This window comes from Aquila chrysaetos, chromosome 11, assembly GCF_900496995.4.
Source record: "Aquila chrysaetos chrysaetos chromosome 11, bAquChr1.4, whole genome shotgun sequence".
Classification (NCBI taxonomy): Eukaryota; Metazoa; Chordata; class Aves; order Accipitriformes; family Accipitridae; genus Aquila; species Aquila chrysaetos.
Genome location: NC_044014.1, coordinates 35,650,626 through 35,669,624, shown reverse-complemented (window position 1 = coordinate 35,669,624; position 18,999 = coordinate 35,650,626). Strand labels below are relative to the sequence as shown.

The 18,999-nt window shown below is 39.6% G+C and overlaps 1 protein-coding gene across 2 annotated transcripts in view; it reads left to right on the top strand.

The window, feature by feature from the left end:
• PTEN (phosphatase and tensin homolog) overlaps nt 1-15,819 on the top strand; it is a 49,671-nt gene extending 33,852 nt beyond the window's left edge. For both annotated transcript variants that reach the window (XM_030030218.2, XM_041127330.1), the window contains 4 exons: nt 285-426; nt 2,752-2,918; nt 11,120-11,344; nt 12,220-15,819. In XM_030030218.2, the coding sequence (XP_029886078.1) occupies nt 285-426; nt 2,752-2,918; nt 11,120-11,344; nt 12,220-12,405 (720 nt within the window). In that variant the 3' untranslated portion in view covers nt 12,406-15,819. The remainder of the gene's footprint in view (nt 1-284; nt 427-2,751; nt 2,919-11,119; nt 11,345-12,219) is intronic.
• The last annotated feature ends 3,180 nt before the right edge of the window (nt 15,820-18,999 follow it).

Below are 18,999 nucleotides of genomic sequence, written 5' to 3'. Positions count from 1 at the left end.
AACCTGCATGGCTGGGTTTTTGTACAGTGTAGGAAGCAGTGCAGCAATCCCCTGCTTTCTAGATACACCCAGCTTAGATGCTTTACTCTGTGTGCTGGTCTCCAGTGTAGCTCCTGAGGTATACTCAGCATAAATCACGATCGTTTATTCCAGGTGCTCTAGCTACGTTTTCATTTGTGGTTTATTTGCCTTTAGTTATATTCTGAGGTAATTGGCAGGAGCTCTGTTAGTGATGCTAATAAATGGTCTTGATGATTTTTGACATTTGTTTTCCCTCTGTTTAGGGAGTGACAATTCCCAGTCAGAGACGCTACGTGTACTACTATAGCTACCTGTTAAAGAATCACCTGGATTACAGACCAGTGGCACTGCTGTTTCACAAGATGATGTTTGAAACAATTCCCATGTTCAGCAGCGGAACTTGCAGTAAGTACCCAGCACCCCGTTAACCTCCGTTAGCTCTCGCAAGGAAACACAGTGGCCTTTGAACTTGGTTTGGTTATGTGATGGTTACCATTCTGTTATGTGACACGAAGAGCTGCACACCTTGATTGCGGAGATCATACTTAAACACTTCACGTTCCAAAATCTGCTGGGTTAGTGTGGTCTGTTTGCTAGCATCCTCCCAGATGTAGTAACTTGAGGTCTGTGAAGGACTCATATAGTTGTTCCGCTACAGTTTTAAATTGGGAAGTATTTAATGGTTTGAAGATAAGTGATGCTGTATGTGTGTGTGTATATATATATATATATTTTTGGATATTTGCTCCTTTTATAAAAAGCCTTTTTTTTTTTAATATAGCAACTCTTGGGAAACATGAATTGCTGAAAAACATTTGCTTAATGGCATGTTGGCTTCAAATACAGCAACATCATTCTTCCCATGATGTTTAAAAAAAAAAAAAAATCGGTTCAACTGGGTAAATATCTAATTCACTCTGGAATAAACTTTTCTTTATATGAAGGCTTGTAAAGTATTAATACACCTGTAAATGATTAATCTGGTTTGCTGATACACAGTGTGTTAGTAAGGAACAGCAGATTCCTTGAAACTTTGAAGTATAAATATGAATTCACTTCTGCCCTTCTGTGGGCTGCGTTACAGGGCAGTAACTGCCTAGTGTTGTGTGTTCATTTTTTGTTAGTGGAAAAAGTCTTTCTAATGGTTTTGCTATGGGGATTACTGCAGTGTGTAATTAATTCCAGTGCCTCCTGTGGCTTTGATTAAAACTGCACTATTAATATTGTTGTAAGACAGTACCTGAACATGTAATGCACATAAGAAGCAATCAAGCAACTTGTCGGGCTAGCTACTTGTCGGGCTAGCTGTATTTACAGGAGGAGGAAGAAGGGAGGAGCCTCTGCCAAAAAACCTCTGCCTCTAGGGTAGAAGTGTGGAGGTTACAGATTTCTGCAACTACCACTTATTTAATGTTTTGGATAAACTGTGCTGTACTTGCGAAATCAAGCTGCAAGTATGAATTGCTCTCGTGAGCATTAACTCGTTTGTCCGTACCAGGCTGTTAGCATGCTATTTTCACAGTAGGATGTTGGCATAAACAAAAGATTTGCTAAGCACCTGAGAAGATAGAGTAACTATCAACTTCAGCTTCTTTGTGTACCACAATATTTTATGTTTCTGTGGAGTTTTCAGTGATTATTCAGAATGTGAAACCAATGGTCTGTGTTATTTCTTAGTCGTGTTATCTACTGCGATGGTAGTAATTTTACCAACACGATAACTGTAAATCTGACTTCCTTGCTATCTTCCTTCTGTTTTGAAGTCACTGACCAAGCAGAGTCATGGCTCTCAGGCAAAACGAAAGGATAACAGGATTTCATGGCTCTGAGGATTTGAGGGAGATAAGTAGCAGTTTTATAGCTAGGCCATTCAGCAAGATAGTGTGGGTATGCCCTGCAGGGACTTCCAGAGCTCTGCAGGGGTGGTTTCAGGGTGGCTACGGACTCTATGGCAGGGTATGGTTCAGTGTGTATTGTCTAGAGAGCAGTCTGCATCTGATTCTAACAGAAATCGGGAGCAACTGCAGAAAGACCTCTTCAAATAATTTTCATTTAATATTTCTGGCTTTCATGCTGGTGTCTGGCGATTTCCAAAGAAAATCTGCTTAGGCTTCCCCAGAAAACCCTTATAACTTCAGTTGTTACCCCTGCAGATTTAATTTGGAAAGTTACGCCATAGCTGGCAGTTTTTTGGTGACGGTGATTTACAGGACAGACTTACGGTCTGTGTCTGTATAGTCTGTCAGTGGTGGCTGGTTTGTGTATTAATGTTAAATTTTGTCCTTGTTTTTGTTTGTATAACAGTTCTGTTTGTGTGAGTGTAGAAATCAGTTTGTGCTGACATGACTGCCCACTCTGCAATTCAAAGAAGGGATGAGAGAGAATAAAACTTCTCAATTATGTCCATATAATAGAGATGACAGCCAATATGCAAGGAAAAGTCAAGAAGTTGTCACTTCATACAGTCATTTCTTATTATATTAAAGAGAAACAGCAACTTTCTAGGAACCCTATGGTTGCCTGAGAGTATTGCTACAAAGGACAGAAATCTGTTAGGTTGTTTCCAGTAATCTCTAGCAAAGTTTGATGCCCTGCTGTACTTAACTTTTAATAGATACTTATTTAACTTTCAAAATATCATAACTCATGATTGTGATTCTGATACTAATATTGTGCTTTTTGACACTTCAAGGCATTTCTTATGAAGTGACACTCTGTTTTGCCATGCAGATCCTCAGTTTGTGGTGTACCAGCTAAAGGTAAAGATATTCACCTCCCCTTCAGGACCCTCAAGACGTGAAGACAAGTATATGTACTTTGAATTCCCTCAACCGTTGCCGGTATGCGGTGATATCAAAGTGGAATTTTTCCACAAACAGAACAAGATGTTGAAAAAGGTTGGTTTTCTCACTTTTCTGGAAAATGTTGTTGAGCCAATGCTGATGCAGGGCTGGGATGTTGGTTACTCTTCAGTGATGTGTAATCACAGTATTTCATTCTTTGATGTCTGGTTTTCCCAAGGAGAGAATCTACCACAAAATGAAAGCTGGATGTTTTGAGAGTTGGTGAGATTGGTACAAAGGTTGGATAAAAATTATACTGGATATGTTTTGCAGTCGTTTGGGTAGTAGTGAGTAATCTAATTGAGGAAGAAACATTCTTATGCTAAAAATAGCCTTGCATACTGAGCAAGTTAACTCCAGCTGTTTTCTTCACTAAATTTTCCTAAGGTTTGAGCAAGCACAGAAGATCCTGTCTGTGTGCTGTTGGCCGATGTCTACCCATCTGTCAAATTTGGTTGAATTTCTGAGATAATTGAGTTCCTACGCACTTTCTGAAAGTATTTCTGCAATCTATTCAGCTATCTCTTGGTTCCCAGCTGCAATGCCTTAACAGTAGACATTTAGAGAATTCACTCAGAAGTGAGAATTTTATTAGTCTCTCAATTGTGGAAAAAATTAATCTAGAACTTGTTTTGACACCAAAGTCAACAGGTTCTTAAAGATGAATGTCTCATCACTGGGTTTCATTAATTCTGGTGTTTGTGGAGCTAGTTTGCATCTACCAAAGTGAAAGGTGAGGGTGAGACCACGTTGATTAAAGGCTACCTTTGTATAGAATCATTTAGGTTGGAAAAGACCTTCAAGATCTTCGAGTCCAACCATCATTCATGCCCACTAAACCATGTTCTGGAGTAAAGAATTCACTACTTAAAATTCTTTATGGATAGTTGCTCATTATTTAATGGATGTTATAAAACTTAAGAGCATCACTGAGTGAATCCTGTGTACAGGCAAAGCATGAAAATAAGAGTGGACTGGGAGACAAGCATAAATGTGAGATAAGTCTCTTATAACTGTGCATGCAAGTTGTACCTACTAGATATGTGTCTAAATACACGTGCATGCTATTTTGTGGGCTTGTTCAGTTACAGGGAATTGTTAACTAGTTTAATGGTGTAATTTCGCTAGCTGGAAATGTCATGTTCTGTTGTTTGCTATGCACTGATGTCTGCAAAATTTTTAAACAGTTTCTTAATGGGAATATTTTCTTCTGCCTTTTGTCGTGAGATGTTTTACTTTGTCAATGTGGCTATATGCAATACAGAGAACTGCAAAACAAAGCATTTTGAAAGTTGAAATTGTGCTTTAAGTCAACATTAAAATTACTGATGTTTAAAACTGCAATGCACAGGAGCAAGTTTTGCGAATAGACTTTTAAAGGAGCACACAGATAAGTACCGTGGGCTAGACGTGAGGGATGCAGGGAGGAGATGAAAGAAAACCCAAACATCTGAGACAAGGTCCTGTTTTATCTGGTTTCTGTCCTAGCTTAACTGTGAATTTGTTGTTTCCTTACTATCTTCAGTAATACATGGATTGTGAATGGACTTTGTAGGAAGCATTGTGCTGCACTGTCTGTCCCCCCGCAAGTAAGCCCCTGAAACATTAGTGCTCAGCTCAGATGCTGGATCTTGGCTCTGTAGCACCAGGAATGAACTCCTGTATTTGTTTTACCTCTATAGAGAGCACTGAGATCCAGTGACAGCATAAACTAGAGCTCCTCATTATCACATACAATTTCTGTAGCATAAATTCAGTCTTCAAGAGTGTGTAAAATTGTCTACAGAAACGCAGCAAACATGTTACTATGCTGTAGTTTCATTTCAGAGTGTCATATCAGCCATGGTTTCATTTCTTAAGAATCTCTTTGTAGTTTCTGAGTAGCTGGTTGATTTTTATTTTTTTTCTTTTTGTCTATTCTTAAGAAGTACCCTTAACTATTCAGGTTCTGTGGATTACAGATAGTGCAGAGATGCTCCTTTTCTTGGTGTTTTTGGACTGCTAGGGCCAAGAAATGCTGAGATGGTGAAAGCTCTTCTTTCCACATCTGCAAGCTTTTCTGAGAGAAGCTGTCCCTTCACCAGATGGAAGTCTTTTGTAAAGAAACTACCTTGATAATCTGCCTCAAAGATTTGTTGAATCTGGTGTCTAACTGCCCTCAGCCTTGTGTAAGAATGGAGGACAAAAGAAAGTAGGTATATGGTGTTACACAGTTGTGGTAAGACCACCTCTGTTAGCTCTACTGTAAATGCAGACATGAATGGAGGGCATATGGGACTGGGTCCGTGGATCCTCTCAGATGTAAGCATGTTAGTCTCTTTTACGAAACCACTGCTGAGGTCTTCATATTGAGAATTAGTGAAATATTCCATCTCTGACGTGTGCTTTGGCAGTAGAGGAGATCCTTCCACGTGGTTCTTTTGACAACTTGTTATGTAAAGTGACTGAGATGGGAATAGGGCAAAGGTGAATATTTGTGGCAGAAAACCTACCTTGGCACAAAGTTGAACACATTTCTCTGTACAAGTGTTTCACATCTGTGCCTGTTCCTTTTCTAGATAAACTGACTCTATGCAGTTTTTACTCAAAACCCCAAAAGAGAGGGCCTTCCACTGTGGAGACTTGTTGCATTTTGGAGAAGATCACCTCTATGCAATGATCATCTAATTAACGAGGAACAGCGTAGTTAGGACTAACAGGATCTTATCTTTCAGAGATTCTGGTTTATTCATGTGTGTTTATGAAAGCTGGAATTACAGGTCTGTTGCCTGTCACTGCTTCTTGCTCTTCCAAGGTTTTCTGTTAGATTTATAGGTAGCTGCTAAACAAGTTTTCTTGCACACAGTTAAAAGGCATCACATATCTGCCAATCTGCATTTTAACTTTCCGTAAGAAACCGAATCAAAAAACTAACAACATTAATTAAAAGTGTAATTCTCAGTCCATTCTGGGCCTCAGGCTGCAGAATGGCCATGTCTCATCTCTGGAGATAAAGGAAACTTCTGTGTCCTCCTCCTGGGTCTGGTTTTGTGTTTGATACCACTAATCTCAGCTAAGTGCTCCAGATTTGCTCACCTGTACTTGCTTTCAAATTTCTTAATTCTCTGAAGAACAGTAGCAGAGCTCTCTAGTACGGAGGGTCCTCCTCAACTTTGATCAAGCTCTTCTTGGATAAAATTATTGTGCATGAAACAAAACAAACTTGAATGACCAAATGACTTTAAGCACGTAGCATTGCAGTGTCAATGTGAAATTTAAAGCAGTCGAGTGTCATGGGGTTTTTAATGGCAAAACTTAGTTTAAGCAAATTCGGTGGCTAGTGAGAGCTGGCCTCAGCCAAAGGATTATTGGTGCTGGTGAGAAGATGTTGGTAAGAGGGTGACTGCTTTGAAAAAGTTACCCTGTTTCAGCTCTTCCATAATCTGTTCGACCTGGCATCAGTTAGTAAGTCCATAGCTTTTGGTCTTTTCTTGTCTAATAAAGTTGTTTATTTTATTCTTGGACCATTTCTTCAGTATGATGTGGCTGCTTCCTTTCAAGAATGAAATGCATGCTGATATGAGAACAAAATGGTTTGAGGCTTGAGTACAGTTATTATGTATAAATTTTTGATGGATAGAAGTTAGTAATTTGGGAGGGGGGGTTGGGGCTGAGCATGTTTTTTTGTTTCTCTGACTTGTAGCTTGGCTATTCTTCCATCTCAGATAGGTTTGCACTTCTATGTATCTGCGTGAAGCCTTTTTCTTCCAGTTACTGATGTTGACATGATAATCTTAAAGAGAGTATCCTTATATCACTTGGTTCAATGAGAGTCTGTTTAAAAATATTACAGAAGCTCTCGTAATCTTCTGCCTGCAGAGCCTGGGGGTAAAGGAAACCTTTTTCAGGAGTCCTCCCAGTACAGATGAGAGGGAAACGGTGGTGTGGGTTTTTTTGTAAGTCACTGCTGTTCTATACCCAGACTGTAGCGTAGGCAGGGCTGACAGCACTGTTTCAGCTGTTGGGTATGCCATTTCATCTTTTGAGTCTGTATAGATAAGTTTTGCTACACAGTTCAAGAGAACTTTGGGTGATTGCTGTTTAGCAAACAGTGAAGAATGAACTCTGAAAATGTCAAAAGACTTTAATCGTTGATTTGAAAATGGTACAAGAAGTTCTGTCAGCCGTGACTACAGGAAGGCTGTGAGGCCAGCATGGAACAGGTTGAAACATGGTCTTCATCTTCTGATTGCTGGATAGCATCTCCAAAACCCTTAGCTGGTGCTGCAAAGTGATTTATAAGCGCCTGTAGATTTCTCCACAAAATTAAACTCTCAGGAGGATATGGGAACTCCTAGCTGATGCCTTAAATGATCTTGGATTTGGATCTCAGTTTGCAGTTAGAGGCAGATATTGGCTCTAGAGTGAGGTATATTTTTCTGTCAGTCTGAGAACTGAAAAACTGCACAAGGTAGGGATAAGTATTGTATGTCAAAATAGTGTGATTAAATCAGCTTCTGTCTCAAGTGTCTGATACTCTACCGTAGATTTTATGATACAGATTTGGTTATGGGAAGAAATATATCTGTGATTATTTTTTTTTTTTTTAAGGCAGATGCCTGTGATGTAACTGGAAGTGAAGCAAGACACATTCAAAAAAAGCCTCTAGCTAATACTTGTTTTCAGAAGCCTATTCATTAAATTGTGTTCCTGTGAGCACTTGATCTGGTATTCTGATTTGCTATATAAAGCCCAAGTTCAGTTCATGCCTTGATTTTTGAAATTGCTGTCTTTGGCCCATATTACATCAACTTTCTTCATTGTCTCCCATGAAATATCTTGGAGCCTGATGCTGAAGCTGGCTGAATCCTCACTTTGAATAATGAGTTTTGTTTTTCAATGAAAGCACTGACACAGTTACTAACCTTAAGAGCCAATTCCAAAAAACATGACCAAGTCTTCCCTCAATTTGAGTGGCCATGCCGTGTTCCAGTACCCATGAACTTAGTTTATTAAGCTAATTAAGTTAGTATAGTGGGAAAGGAAGGAAAATAACTTGATGCTTTGAAAAGCTGGAGGGAGATAAAAGGATAAATGACCAGCTCAGCCAAGTTTTATTGTTTAGTTTGAGTCCCTGAAGACCTCTGCAAATTTATCCCAAGGAAAACAGAGTAAAAGATGTGTAGTGAGAAGTTTGTTGTCTGTCTTGTCTTCTCCAGATTCTATCAGTAAAGCTGAGGCCTCGCAGTTGCTTGTTCAGGCAGGCCCTTAAGTGCCAAGTAAATCCTTCCTGGTTCTGCTCCACCTGATGAAGTTTAAGGTGAGGCGTGACAAGACCATGCCTCCTGCTTCTGCTGGCATTGGTTTACATCCAGTGGCTGCCTTTGCTTTGGCACTGCTTTCCTCCAGAGCTGCTTCAGCACTATTGATATAGGCTATTTTTCATCCATCTGCTGCAGCGTGTTCAACAGCTTTGTCCTCTCTTCTGCTGACCTCACTGCTGGTGTCATGTGTGGCACTGAGGACCAGCACCAAAGTGCATTGCTGCTTCTGTGTTGTGGTCCTGAAGAAGGGTGAAATGTAGTGGTACCATTACCCCAACTACAAGAGGTGGGATGTCCGTTAACTGTGGTCATGGTGTGGAAAGGCGCTTTCTTCTCTAAATCCTCACTGGAAGGATGGCCTCTTCACCAGTTGTGAGACTGCAGCTGGTATATCCACCTGCTTACATAGTTGTCGGGTGCTGGAAACATCAGCTCAGGCTTGCCTTTTCCTGCTCTTTATTGCAGGCAGCACCTGGACTCCAAAGCACTCTTGTTCTGCAGCTGGAAAGCTGATGCCATTGGTTGTTTCAGTTTTGACCTGAACTGGTCTTTTGGTTTGAGCAGGAGTAGCCGTCTCATCTCCTTGGAGGACTATGTATCTTTTGAGGGACTCATCATGTGAGCATAGGAGGAGCCTGGACCAGGTGACCCTGAAGATGTCTTCTTGGGGATTTTGCCTACTGCCACTTTCTTCATGAGACATCAGCAGGCAGACTGATGACTTGTTGGAGCATTACAGCAGAATAAACCTTCTTGCCCAGGATGTCCATCCTGTACTTCCAGATCCAGGGGTGGGTGTTTTTAAGACTGTTTCTGAGGTAGTATTAGTGAAGAAGAAGAGGGTGCTAAGTGTATTGAGCAGTTTGGGCCTGGCAAGAACCTGCTGACTGCTGCCTTGCATGGATGGGCTCCAACAAGGCTTCTTCATAGATGTGATGGCTTGAAGGGACTTGGTGGCAGTGGCAAACATCTGTTAGTCTCCCAAGACAACTGTAATTACAGCATGTTAATTTGGTAGATTAACTTGATTCCCAAAGGTACTGGAGAGGCATGCATTGAAGTGGATAACTTCTTAACTGCCAGAAGTGTTTCTGACTGAATTATTTAACTTTTGTCTTTGCTGTTGCACTTCCTTACAGCCTGGGGGTCTCTTAAGTTCTTGTAGAAATGCACACAAGCTGGAAGTATTTTTGTATGCTTTACCTAAAATACTGAAAATGGATCTACTGACCTTTGGTAGAGAAGGCAGGTAGAAGTTCTTTCATCAGTCACTTCTGAATTCCCAGTATTTGTGTGTGTATGTGTTTTTATTAATTTGTGAGGAAGAAGAATGTAAGTTAAGCAGTAGTCCAGCTCTTCCCTGCCCCCTTCTTGTTGGCCCCAGAAAATGTTGTGATATTTTGCTGGTGCCAAATTGCCTGCAGCAGGGAGGCATGCTCGTATGATACGCACTAGAACCACTTCTGTTCCACCTCTGATTCCTCCCTCACTTACCAGCAGAGGTGAATAGCTAGGAAGATGGGGCAGGACCTGGGTTTTCCAATAAGAAATTAGAATTAGCTCTCTCTGGTAAACCAAAATATGTAAATTAGCTCAGAAGGAGTTGGTTTGTTTACTGGTCCTGTGTAGTACCAAGGAATGTTAGATTCTGGTATGTGCTAGCTTTGTCACCCTTGCAGCTTTAACAAAAATGCAGAAATATTAACTATTGTGGGAAGGCTGGCCATTTGCACTTTGGATCTTTTGCGTGAGAACTCAAATCAGAGTAAAACAGAAGGTTTCATTTGTAAAGAGGAAGTACATGTAGCTCAGTTTCAGATGGAGAACTGCTTAATGTGCTAGTCAGGACCAGCCTGCTAATGGTAGTTGATCTTGGAAACATCAACTCTTGACTGATAAAAGTGTGGCAAGTGATGGAAAACTAAAACAAGAGCATTCAGTGCATAGTATGGAGCTGTTTACCTGAGAGCTTAAAGGTGAAGTTCCTGGGCATGCCATTTTCAGGGATTGTCTGGCCAAGAGCAAAACGTTGCTGCTTGTTCAGTAGCACATATGGAAATAGACACTCACAATGACCCTGCTAGTCATAAGAAGCATGTAATATACTGGCTGATACCAGCTAGTTTTCCAGTGACTTTTTAAAATCACTGATACATTTGTATTTTGCCTCTTTGTACAGGTATACCTGTTGCAGTGTTATAGTGGATAATCTAACTTGCACCTTTGCAGCTGTTGATGGTCGTCTATCAAGTTCTGCTTTAGTTGAATATACTTAAACTGTCAGTGCCTCATCTTCTCATTAAAAACTTCCTGTTGAGTAGAAGGATAGCAGACACTTTCAGAGTCTGACTTGCTCTTAGTACCAGCAAGCGTCTGACTGGTAGAAACCATCTCCATGAAGCAGTAATGAATCCACTGCATTAGGAGTCCTGTGTTTGTAGGGTGGTTTTGTTCAATTACAGTTATTTCTGTATAAAAACAAAGCATTCTGTTATGCAGGAAGCTATGGGGGAGGATGTTCTCTATTGATAAATACTACTCACCTAAGCTGGTTCGCACAGGTTGTCTGTTGGGTTTGGCTACTGCTTGGCAAGGTATGAGCAAAAAAATCTCTATGCCTTGTGATTACAAGTTTAACACTTGTTTAATTTATTGTCATCTGCTTTATTTGTAGGTATGATAGATTGTTTTAAAACCAACTTTTGATAAGGAGTGACTTCTGAAAGCTTAAATGGTTAAAATTGAGTTTGATTAATGCAGATTTTTGCATATTGTCTAGGACAATTGGTGAAAATGTCTTTGCATGCAATGTAATCAATGATGTACTGTTGTCCAAACAAGTTTTGTCTGATATTACCAATTTGGTCTTGACTAGATGATGATATTAGTCTAATTAATGTGCCACTAGTCAATACTAAAGCAAGCTTGTTCTTTGTGTTCTTCCTTCCCCAGGACAAAATGTTTCACTTTTGGGTAAATACATTCTTCATAGGACTGGATGAAAATTCAGACAAAGTAGAAAATGGAAGTCTAGTTGCAGATCAGGAACTTGATGGTATTTTCAGTACAGAGCGCTCAGATAATGATAAGGAATATTTAATCCTTACATTAACAAAAAACGATCTAGACAAAGCAAATAAAGACAAAGCCAACAGATATTTCTCTCCAAACTTCAAGGTCAGTATATATTATGTGTAAACAAAGCTGAAAAGCTGCATGACGTTATCTGATTTGTCTGTCTTGCCTTATGGAGGAACCATTTGAAACTGCTATCTATGTAGAAATTGAATTAATGTATTAGTATTGCCACTTAGCAATAGGTTCTAACCTTGTAAGTTTATCTGCTTTTTTGGGAAGTCGATAGATGTTGAGAAACTGAGTAAAGGCCTAGGGTTGTTTTAGGTATTTATCAAAGCCATTAGAGACGTGTAGTAGGAGACTCGGAGACGCAGGTAGCATCTTTCCTCTACCAGTTGCATTGCCATGAGCTCTGAGCTTTACACAGTAATTCCGGAATTGGTGTGCAGAGGTGCCTGCTTGACGGGAATACCTTAACCTGTAAGTTTAGCTTTGAGGAATATGAGCCTTAAAAATGAAAAAGGCATTTTTACACACACACACACACACACACACGTCACCAGTAATAGTCTTTTGTTCATTCCTGTGCACTCTTATTATAATCTCTTTTTATGCTCGCAGAGGTCTAGAAGGTAAGATGGTTGAAAAGCTTAGTGCGGCATGGCCTGCCGCAGTGGTGCATCCTGCTGCTGTAACTCACGAGTACCAGTGGTTGGTGCAGACATGCAGAACTCCTTCAGCTGGGCTTGAAAAACCTGCTGCTTTGCCAGTTCTTTATTTTGTCAGAGGTGGTAGGGAGAGGCTGGCTAACCTCAGAAGAGCTCTTTCTTTATTTCCTTCTCTCCAGAGTAGAGAGAGGAGCACTCGTGTGATTCAGTGTAGCAAAAGGAGCCATGCTGTTAAAAATTGCATTGTTACCTATGCTTGGTTAAAGTCCAGGTTCCCTTTTTAAATGTTGTTTTTTCCTTTCCCAGGTGAAGCTATTTTTCACAAAAACAGTAGAAGAGCCATCAAATCCAGAGGCTAGCAGTTCAACTTCTGTAACACCAGATGTTAGTGACAATGAACCTGATCATTATAGATATTCTGACACCACTGACTCTGATCCAGAGAATGAACCTTTTGATGAAGATCAGCATACGCAGATTACAAAAGTCTGAATATTTTTTTTATCGGAGATAAAAAAAACACACACAAAAAACCAACCACGAAGAGTGACAAACTTGAATAAACTGAAAAAAGGACCTTTTTAAATGGCAAAAAGACATAGTGTCAGATTACCAATTATAGGAACAATTCTTTCCTGACCAATCTTGTTTTGCCCTATAAATCTACAGGGTTTGACACTTGTCCAGTTGGGAAAAAAAAAGGTTACGTAGGTCTGATATGTATATACCTTTTTGTGTCAAAAAGACATTAAAACTTCAATTAGGAACTATAAACATGGCACTTTCCCATTTTATTCCAGTTTTATAAAAGTGGAGACAGACCTAATGTGTATACGTAGGAATTTTTCCTTTTGTGTTCTGTCACCAAATGAAGTTTCAGAAATATACAGGTTCACATCCTGCCCCTTTTTTTGCACTTGTGTGGCAACAGAAAAGTCTGCAGTTGGCTAAGAGATGTTTCTAGAAGGTTTTACTACATTCTAATGCATGTATTTTGGATGGGAGATGGAAAGTAATGCTCAGAAAGGAATATATAGTCTGCTGGAGCTTGGCCTGTGTACCATATCCGGCTATTTACATGCACCTTTCTTTAGCATGCTACTGTAATTCATCCTGGACAATTGAAGAGTCGCCGCTGTCACTGCTTGTTGTGTGTGCATTTTATTTTTTTAAGTGTAATGGTGCTAGAAAAGGCAGCTAGAGGGAGTGATTCTGTATAGGGGTACAGGAATGAACCTTCACAACATCCTAAAGACCCGCAAATGAAGGGAGAAAAATTACTGGGGTCACAGAAAGGAAACACAGCAACAATGACTTAACCATACAAATGTGGAGGCTATCAACTAAAATATGGGCTTGAAACAAATTGTTACAAAATTTGACAATGATATATTAATTTTTTTTTCTGAATTGTAATGGCTGCTCCATCTCCTGTGTAATCAAGGCCAGTGCTAAAAGTCAGATGCTATTAGTGCATACATCAGTCAACATCTTACGTTTATATTATTAGTTTTTCAATCATATTCCTGCTGTGAATACTTCATATGCTGCCTTGCAAGCTTTTTTCTCATTAATATAAAAATATTTTGTAATGGTGCACAGGAAATTTCAATTGGAGATTCTCCAGGTTAGTGTTTGTTTTGAAGATTTATGATGCATTTATTCAATCAAACCTCTGTCAGCTGTTCCACCCCTTTGACCTTACACATTCTATTACAATGAGTTTTGCAGTTTTGCACACTTTTTTAAAAAATGTCATTAACTGTTAGGGAGTTTTACTTGAATACTCAGTACCTATGATGTTTTAAAAACAGACATTACACATGATATAGAGGAAACCAGTGTTGCAGTAAATTCTCAATGCTGTGTGTATATGAAGATGTGTACTTTTAAAAAGCAGAGTGTGTCCCAAATATATTGTTTGCTACTGAAAAAAAAAACCAAACCAAAAAAAAAAACCCCCAAAAAACCAAACCACCCAACAAATTAGATTTCTAAACTGGCAGTGATGTATTATTTGTTCGTAGGGATATAGCCAGGAGTTGGGCTTGAGATTCACTTTTGCTATATAATTGACATGCCCAGACTGCAGATGACTTAAGAGTACAACTACTGTTGCATACAAATGTGAAGTAGCTGACAAAATTGTTCTCTCTAAAGTATGCCATGAATAGCTGTCCCCAAATTGATACTTTTTTTAGGATGTAATACAACTCCCCCCTTTTAATTAACTTATTGGTGCTGACATTGAAGTTCATTAGCTGTGTTCTCGCCTAGATAACAACTGTGTATGGAATCTGTAAGGGCCCTGTACAGCAGCATTAATGGTAAGAATTTGAATGAGACAAAGCAGGACTTCCAGTAGTTACTATTGGTAAACGAAGGTATAAAGTGCTTTTTTTTTTTTTTTTTTTTTTTCCTCCGGTATCTGTTGGTCAATTTTGCTCATCAGATTCATGATTCTAACTTCTAACAAAGCTGATAAATACTTTCTGACTTATAGGTTTAATTAGACTTTAATAGCTTAATGGATCAAGATTGCTGGTTCCAGTGCTCATTATTCCCACTGTTATTGACAAGCAGGAGTTGGTTACCTTGGGACGTGACGTTTAACTCTTACCCTTTGAATCATGTTTCACCTTGTCTGTTTTTTAACAGTTGAGAGTTGTGTTGGCTAATAAACAAAAATGTTCATGCTTTAAAAGTATTCGGATATTGACACTGCTGCGTGTCCCACTTTGGATAATAAAAATTGGATTGGTGCGGTTCCGGTATGTAACGCTGAGGGCCGAATTGGAAATCATGATGCGATGGGCTTTTGCACTGTTATTTTTCCTTTGGAATGTGAAGGTTGGAATGAGGGTTTTGATTTTTTTGAATGTTTCGATGTCTTTGAGAAGCCTTGCTTACATTTTATGGTGTAGTCATTGGAAATGGAAAAATGGCATTATATATATATTATATATATAAATATATATTATACATACTCTCCTATACTTTATTTCAGTTACGACCCCCATAGAAGTTGACAAGAATTACTATGACTGAAAGGTTTTTGAGTCCTTATTAAAACTTTATTTATGACAGTATTCATAATTAGCTTGAACTGCATTCTGTAGGTAATCTTTCCTTGAGTTTCTGGACTGTATGCTTAAACCTTTTTGGATGTGCAGCAGCTTACATGTCTGAAACTACTTGAAGGCATCACTTCGGTAAGAGCTTACTGTTAGGCCCTGAAGCATCCCCTAGTCATTGGTAGCCCCACTCAAAATATTTGCCACAGCTATTAAAGGGCAGTTGTATAAATAGCGTCCGGATTCGTTCCTGTGGCACACATTGTAAACTGAAGTGGAGTTTACATGCAGCATCAAATGTTTCAGCTTTCAAAAAAAAGAAAAAAAAAATTTAAAAAAATAGGATGCTAGTGTGCAAGTTCCATGTTTAGTCATAGCAAATGTGTGCAATATGTTAACGATGCCTGTGGTTGCCACAAAGTGCCTCGTTTACCTTTTAAATACTGTTAGAAAGTGTCATGCATGCAGATGGATGGGGTGGAACTGTGCACTAAAAGGGGCTCCAACTGCAGTGTTTGGCAGAGCTGCCTTTCTCTGCCAGTTCAAATTTTCAGTCTGTTTTCATATAGCATATATATATAGCTACTAAAAGAAAAAAAAAATCAGTCTGTTAAGCAGCCTTACTCTGATTCAGCCTCTTCAAATACTATTGTGCTGTGCAACAGTGGCTCTGTGTGTAATGCTATGCACTGAGAATACACAAAAACCAAGTATGACATGTACAGGTAATGCCTCATACAAATCAGATGTCCGTTTGTTATTGTGTTTAACAACCCTTTATCTCTTAGTGTTAAAACTCCACTTAAAACTGATTAAAGTCTCATTCTTGTCACTGTGTGGGTGTTTTATTGAAGTATTTTGAGTATGGAAACGGTCAGTTAAAATATTTTGCTTGTAAGCCATGAAATTTTGAGTATGATCATTAGAGCAAAGGATGCTCCTTGTGTGTCAAGGGATTTTAAGGGAACTGCAGCTTAAAACCCTTTTATGTTCAGAAGCTTTAAACAAGTGTAGGCATTGGAAGTGCAGATTGTGTGCAGGGAGATCAAACCTTTTACCGTGATACTGTCATGGTGAGATGCAGGACCGCTTTCCTAGGGAACTAAACCATTTTTAGTCTCCAAGTAAGAGAACTCTTTCCAAAGTGCAAAATTTTTAATGTTAACCAGGGCATCTCCAGCAAAATGAGACGCGAGTCAAACCTGGAAAGTCTTTTCCTAAAGTAGCTTTAAATCGGCAATGAGATGTGTTTTTCCCCAGTGGAAAGTGGGAAAGCATATTGAGTATGTGGTTTGGGGTTTCTTCTATTCTTGTTGCTCATCTGTTTTCAAACTGGACTTTAAACCAGCACTTTATTTGAAGCATACGTGGTGTTCTCAGTTTGTGTGATAGGGTTACCCTTCGAGCCTCTAGGAAAGAGAGACCGATAGCCTCTGCGTTTCTAGTGATGGCAAGGAACCCGGGCACTGTTCTGCACCCCGTGAGTCCCAGGGATGCTGAACCAGGTTACTTTAGGTAGCTCTTGTTATTCCTCTTTTCTTCCTGCTGGTGTTAATGTCAGCCCCATATCACATCTAGCTGAGCATCTCCACAGAGTGTGCGTATCAAGTAGAGGTTGGGTGCTGTGGCCTGTTCTGCTCTTTGGTGGTAAGAGGAGTAGAAAGTAGTTTTGGTGCTTTATGGGGGTGGAGTGTTTGCCAGCTGTGTCTGGCCCTTTCAGGTGAATGACACAGTTAAGGGCTTTACACCATTTTAATAAAACAGCAGGTTGTAGTACCCAGTCTGTTAATACATGTTCTTTTTTTTGGGTAAGCTTGTTTTTCATCCAGAAAATGAAAGTGGAGTGGGAAGGTGTAGAAAGGAAGGTTGGGAAGCTTTAAGGAAAGTAGTCTGGATGGTGTTCAATATGTTGAGTAGCTTCTATAAATATAGAGATCTGTATATACGAAGGGATTCTAGTCTGAAGACAGGTGAAAAGTGCTGTTGCAATGTGGATAGAGTATTGTATTTGACTTACATTCTTGTCCTGTTGACTAAAAGTCCCATGCTCCAGTCCTTAGCAGCTAAAAGCTGCTTCCATAAAAAAAATGTTCATTTTTTCCATTTACAGCTAAGCATGTGATTGCTCTGGTGACTAACGTGATAATTGCACTTCCCAGGATCGTGCTGGGTGCCTGTATGGGGGACACTCCCATGTGCTCCATACCTGCACCTGTGGTTTCCGTCTCCTCCTCTGACAACCTCTCCTGCTGAAAGCTTCAGTGCAGGTGCCCTGGTGAGCTTTTGCTACCTCTGGTGTCGGCAGCAAACAGCAACTGAGTTTATGTGGGTCTCTTTTTAGACAGCCAGGGAGTGATTGTTAATAATTAACTGCATCTTTTTAAAAATTGCAACCGGAGTTATAAATTACGCTCTTTTAAGAAGGAGTTATGCTGGTAGCAGACTCTTTTAAAACACTTTTTTTTTTTTTTTTTTGCAGTTGGTTGGCATTTTGGTTATGAAATGAGTGATGACATCCGCTAGTGACGATGTTTCTATATTAGTCTAACCAGATTCCCTAAGGTGATGTGCTGCTGTGATCACCGGCCCGGTGCTGCGGGGAGGTGATGGTGTCTGTGTTCTGGGTGCAGCGGGAGCTGGGAGGCACGGCCAGGTGCAGTTGGACCCCCACGAGGGGTGCACCAAAAAAAAAAAGCCCAACAAACCAGCCCTACAGATTGACGCTATTGATACAAAGGGAGGGCAGGTCAATGAGCTGGCTCCATTTTTGGAAGATGTCTTCTCACAAACATAATATGAATTGCTTGCTACTTCTGCTGCTTTGGTTTCTTCTCAACCTTATTCTTCTCAAACCCCCCTCTTTCCATGTCTATCGTTGGTAGTTCTAGTCCTTTTTTCGTACAATTGAAAGTGTCTTGTGCTAGGCAGACGAGAAAATCCATTTATTTTGAACTGATGTGTCTACTAGAATAAAAACCCATACTTGTTTTTTTGCCTTTGTGGTATCTCTCACTCCCTGTGCTTTGAGGCTTTTTCTAGTTGGGCTTTTTTTATGGTGTTTCATTATTTTTCTGTGTGTTTCTTCCCATTTTCTGCTTTTCTTCTCTGCCTTCAAACTTTCTAGCCACTGGTATCTTTGTTGCCATATAGGACAGGTAATTCTTTTTGCCTGTTTCTTATTTTGTCTTTTTTTTTTTCTTTTTTTTTTATACAAAGCTTCAGTCTGAAGGCATGGCAAGGAGAAACGCTTTTAGGTTGCTTTTTTTAAAAGAATAGCTCTGAAAAATGTCAGGGTTGTGCAAGTTCAGCAAATGTGTTTGCCTCATTGAGCTGCTGATGTGCTGTACGAACCTGCACGTGTTTATTCAGCCTAATGGGAACGATGAGCACATGTACTTGACTTGTGATGAGCAACCTGCACAAAAAAAACTTGTTAATTAACTGTTGGGCTATGTTTTCCAGCTGCAAATATTTCTGTATGGGTTATACTGGCTATGGCAAAGTAGAAGAGGGTTTTAGTGGGGGTTTTTTTTGTTTGGGTTTGTTGGGTTTTTTTTGTTTTTAAGACTCTTGTGCTTGATAACTTTGTGTCCCATAGCTAATTCCACATGGTGAAAATAGGTGGCACTTTGCCTTCATGCGGCATCCTTTTCCTGCTTCAGAGCCTGTTCATGTAAGAGTTTTAAGTTGATAAAAGATGATGTATTTAGAGGCTGAAGTTTGTACTTTCAAATACCTGTTGTATAATTCAGCCTGCTTAAGACTACTTTTTTTGGCCTTTGACAAACTAGTGATAGTATAGGGATTATGTGGAGTTTGGAAGATGAAGGGCCTGAAAGCAGATGGGAAATGCTGGATGAAGAAATTTAAGTGGGCTGGGCAGATATCAGGGGTGCCCATCCTCCATAATATTTTTGTGGTAGAAGGAAAATGGCAGAAGAAAATCGGAAGGATTCTGTAATGGAAACATGTGCATGAATTAATGTTTTAAATGGAAATTAATGAGTTTCAA